Source organism: Pavona decussata, unplaced genomic scaffold (assembly GCF_977016875.1).
Source record: "Pavona decussata unplaced genomic scaffold, jaPavDecu1.1 SCAFFOLD_214, whole genome shotgun sequence".
Taxonomy (NCBI): Eukaryota; Metazoa; Cnidaria; class Anthozoa; order Scleractinia; family Agariciidae; genus Pavona; species Pavona decussata.
Window position 1 is genome coordinate 2,720,001 of NW_028145619.1, and position 12,500 is coordinate 2,732,500.

General features: G+C 37.9%; 2 protein-coding genes across 4 annotated transcripts in view; one reads left to right on the forward strand and one right to left on the reverse strand.

Annotated features, from left to right (window-relative positions):
• LOC146460285 (uncharacterized) overlaps window positions 1-4,907 on the forward strand; it is a 6,460-nt gene extending 1,553 nt beyond the window's left edge. Inside the window, exon 2 of the mRNA XM_085088229.1 lies at window positions 655-4,907. Within this exon, the coding sequence (XP_084944355.1) occupies window positions 655-1,451 (797 nt within the window). The 3' untranslated portion in view covers window positions 1,452-4,907. The remainder of the gene's footprint in view (window positions 1-654) is intronic.
• LOC146460286 (uncharacterized) overlaps window positions 1,704-12,500 on the reverse strand; it is a 45,946-nt gene continuing 35,149 nt past the window's right edge. The window contains exons 1-5 of one of the 3 annotated variants that reach the window (XM_085088241.1): window positions 9,897-10,035; window positions 6,980-7,182; window positions 6,462-6,629; window positions 5,040-5,164; window positions 1,704-2,412 (exon numbers count right to left, since the gene is read on the reverse strand). In XM_085088241.1, coding sequence (XP_084944367.1) covers window position 2,412; window positions 5,040-5,164; window positions 6,462-6,629; window positions 6,980-7,182; window positions 9,897-9,915 — 516 coding nt within the window. In that variant the 5' untranslated portion in view covers window positions 9,916-10,035 and the 3' untranslated portion in view covers window positions 1,704-2,411. Of the gene's footprint in view, window positions 5,165-6,461; window positions 6,630-6,979; window positions 7,183-9,896; window positions 10,036-12,500 lie in introns of those variants that run through there. The other 2 variants (XM_085088239.1, XM_085088240.1) reach the window with 2 other exon arrangements.

A 12,500-nucleotide genomic window follows, 5' to 3' on the forward strand; every position in this document is an offset into this window, starting at 1 on the left:
CAAATCTACAGGTGTCACAATAGTCACATGATAGTTAACGTAGTGAATATGTGAAAGTAAACCATATTAATCAGTAGGTAGTTTTTATAGGTCCTGTTTTAATATTGCCTTAGTTTTACTCATTTTAATCATCTTTGAGCCAACAAATTTTTATCACCATTACTGTATTTCCCCTATTAAGGCCACTTGGATGTTTCATTTTTGTCTTGCAAGTTTTCAAGCTTTATATGTACAAGGCAAGTGCAGTTATAACAATCTGCAAGGTGACTGTCACAAGATGAAAGCATTAACATTTGCCCACACATAAGAACAACAGTACAGTATATGGGTGGATGAAAATCGGCATTAGATGTTTGGTCAAGTGTTGGCAAATAATGACTACTTGACGTGGAGTTGGGGGGTCTTATTATTGCGGAAGGGGGCTTAATAGAAGAAATAGGGGAAATTAAGCAAGCACCATTACAAACACTGTTTAGTATCTAAAAATTGTTGTAAATTGTATATGAAATAAACTGTTGGAACTGAAGGGTTGCAAATGTCATGAAACCCAAGTTCACCTTACTGCCCAACCTTATTTTTTATGTCATTTTTGTACCTTTTGTTTTGTAATAATGTTGCTAATCATTATGTTTTTATCATTTTAATTTGTTACAGAATTCTTAAAAGTTGTCAAATGGCAGATATCTAACAATACATCTCACAGTATCTACCATTGTCAACATTTATTATCCCCCAAATCAAGGAGATTGACTCATCCTCAGTTATGGTCGCAACTTTACTCTTATTCATCTCTGCTAAAGCAGCATGTGACATTATTTCAACCAAGGGTTATTAAGTTAATCCAGCTTCCAAGGTGCAAAACTAACTTCCAACAGTTTCACCGTCACTCTAGTACCAGAGGCACAGACGGTAGACACGAAGAACAAATATCTGTCAAATTGATGCAAGACACTGACTCACAATATACACAGGCCTCGTCAAAACTAAGTCATGTCGACACTGAAGGTCATGTGCGAATGGTGGACATTGGTTCCAAGGGAGACACCAACAGGGTAGCTATGGCAACGGCTATGGTACATTTAGGCCCTGAAGCATTTTCTTTGGTGAAAGAAAACAAAATTGTTAAAGGAGATGTTCTAACAGTTGCTCAGTTGGCGGGCATAATGGCTTGTAAGCTAACGCCGAGTCTGATACCACTATGCCACAATATTCAAATCACTCATTCAGAAGTGAATTTGGAATTGGATGAGAAGAACTTTGCTGTGTGCATTACAGGGACAGTAAACTCTGTCGGTAAGACTGGGGTCGAGATGGAATCACTGACTGCTGTTACTATAGCAGCGTTGACTGTGTATGACATGTGCAAAGCTGTTTCACGTGATATTGTGATCTCTGATGTCAAGCTTGTGAGAAAAAGTGGAGGAAAGAGCGGAGATTATGTGAATGTTTGAATTTAGAGATGATTGGCTAGCTGGTTATGAATTGTAGATCACAGGTCACTGTGTCATAAATATTGTAAAATTCTGAAAGTAATGACCCTATTACTTAAAGAATCAGCAGTCTTTGGGGCTCGCTACTTTTGGGGATCATGCCACCATGCCCATCCAGTCATTCCAGTTAAGCTTACAAGACCAAATCAATCAGTCAGTCAGTCAATCAATCACTCAATCAACAGACAGACAGACACAACTCAGATGTCATAATTTGATGTTCCTTCTTCCATATTTTTATTCACACTGGGAGGAGTGCACAAAAGGCAATGCTAGAGGAACAAAGTCTATATATTCTAACAGCTACAATCAACTTGCAGGAATACTAATTTGCTCTATACTCACAAGCTTTGGGTTTTGTGCTTATTCATAGCAACTGTTACACGTAATGCAAGGTTTCATCTCACATTATGATTGATTATTTGATGAGTTGTTACTACACTGTTTCAGAGGTTACTAAGTTACATTTTCGCACTTCATTCTTGACTACTTTACATTGATTGTATTAGTCCCTGACCTCGAAGAAGAAAGAATGATAGATTGCCACTTAGATAAGATTATTATATCTATTTTGGATCAAGTTGAAAGGCTAATTCCTCCAGAAATTCATCAACATCCAGCAAATTCAACCATCTTTCATCTCTAACCACACTTTAGGATGACTGAATTCAAAATTGTTTTCTTGGCATAAAGAATTAATGCCATCATTCTACCCAACTGAGTCAGCAAGTTTTAAAGTCCCATCTGGGACTGAACTATTCGTATTTAATTCAAACTACAGCAATCATTTTGTAAGCTTGTTACATGTAAATAAAGTTTATCAATCTATTCATCTGTGTCTTACTGGCTGTCGCTAAAGTAAAATGTGATGCAGCGGTATAGAAGTAAGATTCACAACCTTGCTCTCATCTCCCAGCTAAATCTAAGTAACAGAAAAAAAGAGTGCACAATTTTTAAGCTTGTTTGTGTTTTTTAAGGCACGGAACGCCCTGCATATTCATACGGCAACTAAATAAACTGCAAACTATAAATCGTGTCATTTATATGCATGTCATAATTTTCTCACTCCACCACAGATGAAGATTTAAACCCCACCATCAACATGTGTGTTCTCCTTACTGTTCCGCATGTACTTCTTTTGGCAGTGGTGGGAGAATTTGTTAAAGAATCAGTACAATTTACCCTGAGCATTTAGAGACACAATGGTACTGTAAGGAGAATTAAGTGCTGATCACTGTTGGGGCTTAAACAGTACAGCTTGGTTAAGTAAGTAGCTTCTACATTCTATACACGATTCTTGTCAAACTATACAGCGCAATACATGTACATATTGTTGCATCCAGTTCACCTCCGCTATCCCAAACCAAGGCTGTCATTTAGGACGGAACCTTGGTTCTGCACACCTCTGGTTTCTTAAGGTTGTGCCTCGTAATAATTATTGATAGGTTATTTTGCGCGGTTTATAACTCTGTGGGAAAAGAACAGCTTAGTAAGGGCTATTGAAATTCAAAAAGAAAATTGGGGTTAACTTTGCAATTTTCAGAGATAACTAAGCTTCAAATTCGAAAAAAAATTATAAATCATTAACTGTTGGGTATTTTAAAGCTTTTTAGACCCCAATTTTCTTGTAAGATTTCAATAGCCCTTGCTAAGATCTACTTTTCCTGCACAGTCATAAATGCAGAAGTCTGCCACAAAGAGAGTAGCCAGTTGAGCAAAGAAAAATCTATTATTGTTTTGGTTTAGTTCTTTTCAAACTATAAGTAGTTGGCTAGCATCACTGTAGTTACCAGCTAAACTAGAGACCTCTAGATTGAATATGAGTATGAGATTTTCCAATAGAGAGAGAGTGTGTGTGCGTGAACCAGTGTCATTTTGGTGGGAATCCAAGATAGCTACCGTCATTTTACCACGAGTTTTTTGTAAGAATGACATAGTGGCAAAAACAAGTCCTTGAAACGTAGGTGATGTGGTCTTTTTCGGAATCATGAAAGGGCTTAGCTATCTTCATTCAAAGTAATTGGGTCAGGTTCATTGCTCACAAAGAGTAAAATGAAGCTTCCAGGGATACATTTCTGCCTAGTACTTTGCTAAAATCTTGGAAGTCAAATCTCATTTGTAGTTGTACTCACACTAGAATCTTAAGGTCTCTAATAGTCCGGCTGCTAACAACAGCCCTGCTGAACACTCAAGGGAATGAACAACTTGTTGGAGAAATCAGGACTTTAATAGCCTGTTAAACACTATAACCAGTATCCAACGAAAATGATTTTCAGTCCATTTGTGATAATGACCTTAAACAACAGGACAACTGAAGTAAGAGGATGGCAAAGTGATATAGTGTAACTAAGTATGACAGCTAAGTTAAGGGCTTGGAGTATAATCTACTTAGTAAATGCTTTTTATATATATATTGTATATTGTATCGCTTTTGATTGTTCTGGTGCAGATTTGCTGGACTTTTTTCACATGACCATCAATTCCTTTAGGAAACATTGCACCACGACCTTTTTCGCTCTTTTATCGTCGTTTTGGAGTAAAAACCCATGATTATTGGAACAAAGTTTTGTTTTTATAATTTGTAAAATGAGGAACAGAGTAGCAGATAAAAAATCAAAGATAGCGTATGCATCAAGATGCATACGCTATCAGGTGACTGGTTGGTCGCACAGCTATATTTTGCCATCTGCCCTTTCCCCAGCTGTCCTGCTGTGTATGCTCACAAGAGAGAGGTTTAAAATGGTTCAAGTTTGAGATAGCGGCAGTCTACTGTATACTGTTGATATCAAGACTAAACACAGCCCCTATCTACTCTCTGGGATTAAGTCAAATTAAAAGTTGAAGGCACGAGTGCATGAATGTCCGCTGTCACTTGGAAACTTGTTTCCATGTAACCATCACATGACTCTTGCTCTCTCGTATGTTCAGCTTTTCACTTGACCATTCCTAAGAGAAATGAGGGTCTGCATACAGCTAGCATGCACAACAAGCTCTTGAGTAATATTATAGGGCATGGTTTTGTTGGGAAGGGAAGGAGTAACCAACGCAATTAACCCATCCAAACTTTCCATATGGGCCTCAAATATAGTTACTTGATAGTATCAGATTAACTGTCAGTTTTTGTGGCAAAGGAATAGGCTGCAAAGTGTGACAAGATCTGTATTATATTTGAATCTATACAGTCAAGCCCCTGACAATAAACAATGAGTGGTGTTGAATCATTACTAAAAGGCATCAGTGTTGAAGAAGAACATGCAGTGTAATAGTAATTTATTACACTGTTTATGTGACTCTAAGTTAATTTGCCAAACATATCTTCTCAGAGTGGCAGCTAATTTATTTTGGCAGTTATTCTTGTAGTGTTACAATAATTTTCTTGACATGACAGATTAATCACACAACAACAACAACAAAAACTATGCATCAAAGCAGGCGCTTCCCTCTCTCCCACTGCACTGTACGTCTCTCCTAACCACATGCCCTCTAATTAATTACTCAATTGGTTGCTTTGCTGGCTAGCACTTAGTCTAGTGTGTGACTGAAATCTACCAGAAGGTATATCCTCCATCAGTGCCTCCACTGAACCAACCGGCTCTCCTCTGCTGTACATTCACAGACTGACCCTGGCTTGCTGCTGCTTGAGCGGTATTAGGAGCATATCCTGGAGGAGGTGGCTGAAAATTATAAAATTACAAAAATAAGATCATAAAATTTCAAGATTTTGAACTGACAGATGTTGAATGGCAAATTCAGCCAAGCATATCTACAAAACTCTTAGGGCCAGTTATTCAAACAGAGTCTCACTTAGGCTGTGGCTTAAGACAATCAGTGGGCCTCCAAATCTGTTGATAAGTGGTTTATTTTAGGGAGATAAATAGTTTTCTAGTCTGGGATGCAAGCCTTCTTGTTACTGTCAACAGCAGACAATGTTTAGATATGATTGTTGCCAAAATTGAAAATTGCTTAGAACACGGTTTTGTTAAACACCATCTAAACCGTCAGTTAATAACTGACCCTTACAGATTTGGAGCAGGCATTCTTGTTGCTAAGCAACAAAAAAGTTGAGGAGGGAACATGGACATCTTCTACCTGAGTATCACAATTTTCACCGATAAGCTTTTTTGTGAAACTATGAGTTACAGTCAATCCATAGGAGTGACTGGTATTTTTGAAATATGAACGGAGTTTTGAAATTTACATGTCAGTTTCGAACATCACCAACAAGATTTTCAGAGTTCCCAAAGAAATTTACCTAGTTTATTGATGGTATTAAGCTATGACTTTTTCTTTACATTACAGTCTTAAGTATTTCAAGATCCCATGATTATTTTGAATCTTTTTTTTTTCCTGTTAATGCGTCTTTTTCGGAAAGATTTCCAGACAAATGTTTAATATTCCATTCACATGCCAGACATTACAAAGAGGATTTTGAATTTTCATTTCCTTCTCAGAAATACTGGTCACGCGTGACATGGATCGACTGTAAATCATTTTTGATAAAGTAAAATTAATAAGCTTCAGGACTCAAGAAAGAACTTACATGTATCGTCTTTGAGCTCTCAACGTAAACACCTTACCTTAAAGGGCCCTTGTCAGCCACACCTTTGTTTTTGTTTATATGCAAGAGTTTGGCTATTATATTTTATTCGGAGAATGTCGAAATGAACGCAATCACTGTGAAACTACTAAAGATGATGAAACATACTTTCAGGAACACAACTAATAATTAAATAATAAGATTTCGCTTCACCATCCAATATCAATAATTTCGATGGCATCGAAATTGGCGGAGGCTGACTAGGGTCCTTTAAACAGAACTTTTTTTTGGCATTTGACTGCAGGACTCAGTGACACCTTGCTTGTTGGAATGTTCCCTTAATACCCCCACCCCACCCCCCAAATACAGTTAAAGGCTTAGGTTAAACTTTGAACAAGGATTAACGAAACAAATGTAACGTTCTATGTACTTACTGGAATGTTAACACTTGCTCCAGCATGAAATCTTGCTCCAGGATCAAATGAACCATGGACCATGTTTGGTGGGTAAGCCTGTGTAGGGTATTGTGCCACAGGATACTGTTGTGTGGGATATTGTCCACTGGGAGCCATGCTAGGGTACTGCTGAGGAAACTGTTGAGGCTGTGTAACGACAACATGTTTAGTTATTTAATGTTTAAAACGTAATGGCTGGTTGCCCAGTTTCTTGAGCCTAGGGTTGATCCAGAAACTAATGAAAGAAACTGAAAAGAAAAGTCTAATAATTAAAATAAATTATTAACAAATCAAAGTTTTCTATGGTCTATACTCTTATAGACGTTAAATGACGTCAGGTTCAAAACTCTGCCAAGTTTTGGACATTTTACGGCGTCATTTTATGGACTATAAGAGTACAGACCAAACAAAACTGTCGATTTGTTTTTTACAATAACATGGAAAAAGTATGAGAGGAATTGGCTCTATTTTCTGTTGAGAAAGTGACAGAAACATACCGTTACATTGTATCCACTGGTGGCTGTTGGAGGCTGTGTTTCACTGTATGGAGGTGGTGGCATACCATACTGTCCTGCACCATAATTAAATTGTCCTGATTGCTGTGGAGGAGGTGCAAATCCCCCATACTGCATTGGATTGGGCTGAGTAGGATACACCGGCTGTTGAGTCGGGTATGGTACACCCTGCCTTGGGTATGAACCTGAGCAACAAAGATAGAAATTTATAAGGCTCTGACACATCATAGTTAACTACAACACATTGTTATTAAAATGATGTAATAAATTCAGTGGAAAAGTCTAAAAAATGCCCAGAACTCATATTCATTGATTGAAGTTAAATTCTACAAGAAACAATCTACTCTACATAATTTGCTACATACATATACACACATACACATTTATTTACCATCCGGATGAATGAGGTTGGTTAGACCTCTAGCAACAGGACGTGCTAATTTGCCAAGAAAATAAATAACGTAACAATAATAAAACAAACTTTAACATGAAGTCAGGAGGAAGGCTATCAACTTGACCCTACATCAGGAAATGCCCTTTTGAAACTACTACCGGTATTCAACATTAATGCATGTTTGCAGGTAGTTTTCACTTGAGAATGAAATCCATAAAAGAGCACCGCTTACTTGGAAGCTTTTTTGGCTTTGGCTTAGACAGCCAGTATGGAAAATTATATCTATTGGTACATTACTACAGGGTACATGTATTAAGTTTAAGAAAACTGGCAAGCAGATCTTTTCATTTTCACGACTAATGCCAACATGTAACTTGTGTAGCACACTTTCGAAGTCTTTGACAGTATTTTATCTTGGTTTAGTTTCTTTATAAAGCTGTGCCATGAGGGAGAGCTATAGTCAAAATAAGGCTAAACAAGGGCCAGTTCGAAGGAATGGCTTTAAATTTGCAATAATCAGTGGTTCTTTCCAAACACATACAAAAAACCTTATATGACATAATTTTCAAAAAAATATCAATAGTTTACTTTCGTTGAAAAATGGCATACACTGACCGTGTGCCTGACTGCCATGTTCACAAGTATAAAGTCAACAATGCTGCCCTATGGTACATTTGCCCCTTGCAAACTGCATTATTGTTGGTATGGGATATGCAAAGTGACAACTGCCTTCAAATTTCTCCAACAAAACTCTTGTTTGGTATACAGACTGGTCTGATGAAAGAAATACAGTCCTATATTATTTTATTCTGTGAGCATAAGGCTTGAATTTCCTTAACCGCATGTAGCTTTCTAGTTTTCCTAAAAAAGTTGGAACTATTTAAAAACAAAAGTGGCCATGAAACTTGTTTAATTTAACTTGTTTTATTTCACTTCTTATCATTGAAGTAGAAAACAAAAGACCTTCATTGTTGAAATTATTTGAGCCTTTAGGTGGATTTCCACTGTCACATAAATATTATTTCATGTGCATGCTGAGATAAATTTAACTGGTTTTGTACACATACATGTACATAGCGTAAGAAGCCAATTGTGTAAAAGCCTTGCATATGCATAGAAAGTTGAGCACTATTCGACTTTTTACATTCAAAGTAAAAAGATTGACATAAGCAGCTCATACATTGCCTGATTTTATTAAGGTGCGTAAAATGAGTTAAGGACGGTGCCTACTAATATCGAAGTATTTTTGTGCAGTTTATGACTATGCGGGAAAGGCAGATCTTAGGAAGGCCTATTGGAATCCAAAAAGAAAATTGGGGGTAGCCACGCATTTTTCAGAGATAATTAAGCAATAATATCTCTAAAAAGCCCTAAAATATGAAGCAATGTATGGGATTTTTTCCTAAATTGAAGCTTAATTATCTCTGAAAAATGCATGGTTACCCCCCAATTTTCTTTCAAGATACCAAAAGCGTTTGCTAAGTTCTGCTTTCTCCACATAGTTTTAAACCGCGCAAAAATATTCCTGTATCAGCAGGCACCACCCATAGGAAACCCGAGTATCTCGAGATGCGCAGAACGTATGCGCAGTAACAATAGTAGGCACCGTCCTTAAATTTACATCTGTATACTTGCAAATTTGCGTGGCATTGGATTTCCACCTTTTAAGTTAACATGTTAATTGCCTCTGGTAACTGAAGTCTCTATGCCAAATATAAAGCTAATTTGGAGAAACTTGGATTTCAAAGCAAATTACCAGTTACACTGGTTTTCCAAAAAGCTTTTAAAATTTAAATTCATAATAAATTCTCAAGGATAGCAAAGACAAAGGATAAACTACGATGTGCCCAGCTGACCACCACAGGCATCCCAACACTGATTGGTAGCTGTGCGTTGATTTGTGCTGGAGAAGTGAGTCCTACTTATCTTAACAGACTGAAACTGAAAGAGCTTAATTGTAAGAGGCCATTGAAAAGGAATGTAAAGAACGCTGAAGAATTGTATGATTTTGAAAGCTAGTGAGCTTACACGAGGCCAATTTAAAGGCACAAAAACAAAGTTTTGTTATTTCCAGGGCAGAAGGTTTTGCCATTTGGTATTATTAAGATTTTCTGAGACAAGCTTGTGTCGGTTGTGACACCAGCCTAATGAATCGACGAAAAACCTAGGCTTTAATAGCAAGTTTCATTGTCAATACTAACTATTGTCCAACTGCAAATTATACGTCGAAGCTAATCAAAAATATGGCTTTGGTTTATTCGCCCCGTAAAGTCGCCGACAACGACATGACGATAGCAAAATTCCGAGCTTCATCATCGGTATGTTTGGACCTTGCGAAACGCGTCAGTTTTCGCTTACAAAACAAGGAATTCAAGCTGGCAAACAAGGAATTTAATGTTTCAAAATGGCAGCTAATGCGTTATGAAAAATCGGTACTATGATGTGCTGTTGATGAAATGGAAAAACACTTCAGTACAGAACTTGCAACTATAAGCAGAGGTTTACCTTGTGGAGGCTTGGACATCTTGTCAATTTGAAAATCTTCCTCTTTCAGCTCAACGGGAACCGACACTTCTGCTGATAACACCAAAAATAAAACACTTATTAGGAAAGTTCGAGAAGGTCTGGGAACGACTGGCAGTGTCCCAGAATTCCTGGTGACGACAAGGTGTCAAATATGTGTCACGTGTTTTGTGCTTCGCTTTTGTCGCTGATGTGATGGGCGAAAAGAGAAGAAATGAAGACGGGAACGTCCACAAATGTGCGAGAGTCTGATTTCTGCCACTGTCTAAGGTAAGAACTGCACTTTCACAGGATCCGGTACTTTTATTTTGTCGCCGTGGCCCTTCCAAACACAGTTTATTACTGTTTTTTTACTCTTTTCTTGAAGCAAGCTGTAGTCCCGTTACGGTCATACTGTGAGTTCGTAATATACCCGTAAAGGATGAATAAATGAATAGGAATATATGAAACATATATTTTGAACTGCGGATGAAAGATCAAATAGAAGAAAGATCCCCAGCTCCCAGTAGGCTTGATAGCTCAGTTGGTAGAGCATGGCATCGGCATCGCAGAGGTAATGGGTTCGAATCCCGTTCCAGCCTGAATTTTTTTCAGGATTTCTGTATACAACTGCTTATAACGTTGCATACTAACTGCGAGGATCGAGAGGGGCATGTGCAGACGTAGCATGAGGCACGCGATTTAACGCACTAATCTTGTCTTCAATTTTTTCCCTTCAAACCGAAAGTAATCCAACTGTTTAGCAGTTAACAAGAAGACAATGATAAACGATACAATCTTATGACTAAAAAAGGTCGAAAACACCCGGGAAAACACAAACGGTGTGACCGCGGTTCCGTAGAAGAAGGGCAGTCAGTTTTAAAGCGTACTAACATGGCGGCGGCTGACCAGGGCGAAACCAGGGCGGATATCCGCCCAAATTGACTTTTTCTTGGTTGCAAAAAACTTCACTGGACATGTAAAGAATTCTGAAAATTACCCTTCGCCATGGCGCAATTTACATTTCGCTATCGTGGTCCTGTAATCCTCCCCGGGGACCGGGACTTTGGAAATTCAACAACACCCTTTTGAAGGATACGCAATACGTTAGTGCGGTTTTTGATACATACTTTCATGTGTGCAGCTATTATAGGACTTATAGCAATGTGACGGATAAGAGACTTTCTTGGGAGTTAATGAAGATCGAAATCAGATCAGCGACTATTTCTTTTTCCAAAAGTAAAGCAAAATGTATCAGTATCTGAGAACAGGAAATAAGACGTAGACTAGAACAACTTGATGTTATTATTTGCAACAATTTTTCCTCCCCTACAATCGATGGAATAGTACGAGAGTATGACAGACTGAAATCGGAGCTCAAATCAAAAGTAATTACAACCGGCAAAAACTATTAGTGAACTTCGAATACAAGATGACTCTATCACGCGCAGAGACTGCGATTCTAGAGAAAATAGAAAACTATTATACAAATCTATTTACCTCAGAACTAACCTTCCCTAAAGCCGCGTATGATATATTCACCAGGAATTTAGAAATTCCTAAGCTCTCAGAGGATGTTCAAGAAACTTTGGAGGGTCCACTTACTTACGAAGAGTGCAAAAAGACACTAGAAACGTTTCAGAATGATAAAGCACCCGGAGAAGACGGATTTACCGTCGAATTTTATATTTACTTTTTTGAACTTTTAGGAAACTATTTGATAGCAAGTTTCAACGAAGCGCACGAGAAAGGTGAACTCTCCATCTCACAACGAAGGGGAATAATTACCTTAACACCGAAAGAAGATGGGTCACTCTTAGCCCTATCAAATTGGAGACCGATTACACTGATAAAATAAAACGATCAGGGACGAGTTGCATTAAACTTAACGGCAGGCGTAAATGCTATTGTCAGACGTTAAAATACTAAATGTGATTGGGTTGGACGTTTAAATTGTATGGAACTCACCCCAGGCCTCTACCAAGATTTAGACAACGGCGGAATACGCATGATCGATTTTGAGACAATGTTGAAAGCCCTGAAACTCGCTTGGATCCCAAGAATGACACGGACTTCGGACAATAGTAATTGGTGTATCATTCCAAAACATTATTTCAGAAGGAAGGGAGGGTTAAACTTTCTACTAAGGTGCAACTACGACACAAATTATTTAACTACCTCCCGATCTCTTATAAGAAGATACTTGATTTCTTCAATAAAATAAAAAATTCTTTATACCTACGACCAAAAGCAGGAGTTAATTTTGTTTAATAACAAAGATATATTGGTAGACGGGAAACCCATTTTTCTTAGTGAATGGTTTAAGAAGGGTGTCCTCACTATTAATGGCCTACTGGACGAAAGCGGGAATTTTTTTAACTTTCCAAGAGTTCCTCGAGAAATATTCCTGTGAATCCAATTTTTTACAATAATTTCAAGTTGTTAGCGCTATTCCGATACGTTTATTGTCTCTAGTCAAATGCTCCGACACCATCAACAAATCAATCTTTACCAGAAATGATATCTTTCCTAGAACGAATCCAAATTAATTTGTATAAGGCTAAGTCAGGGGAGGGCTGCAGGAGGTGACAATATTCCACCAGAGGC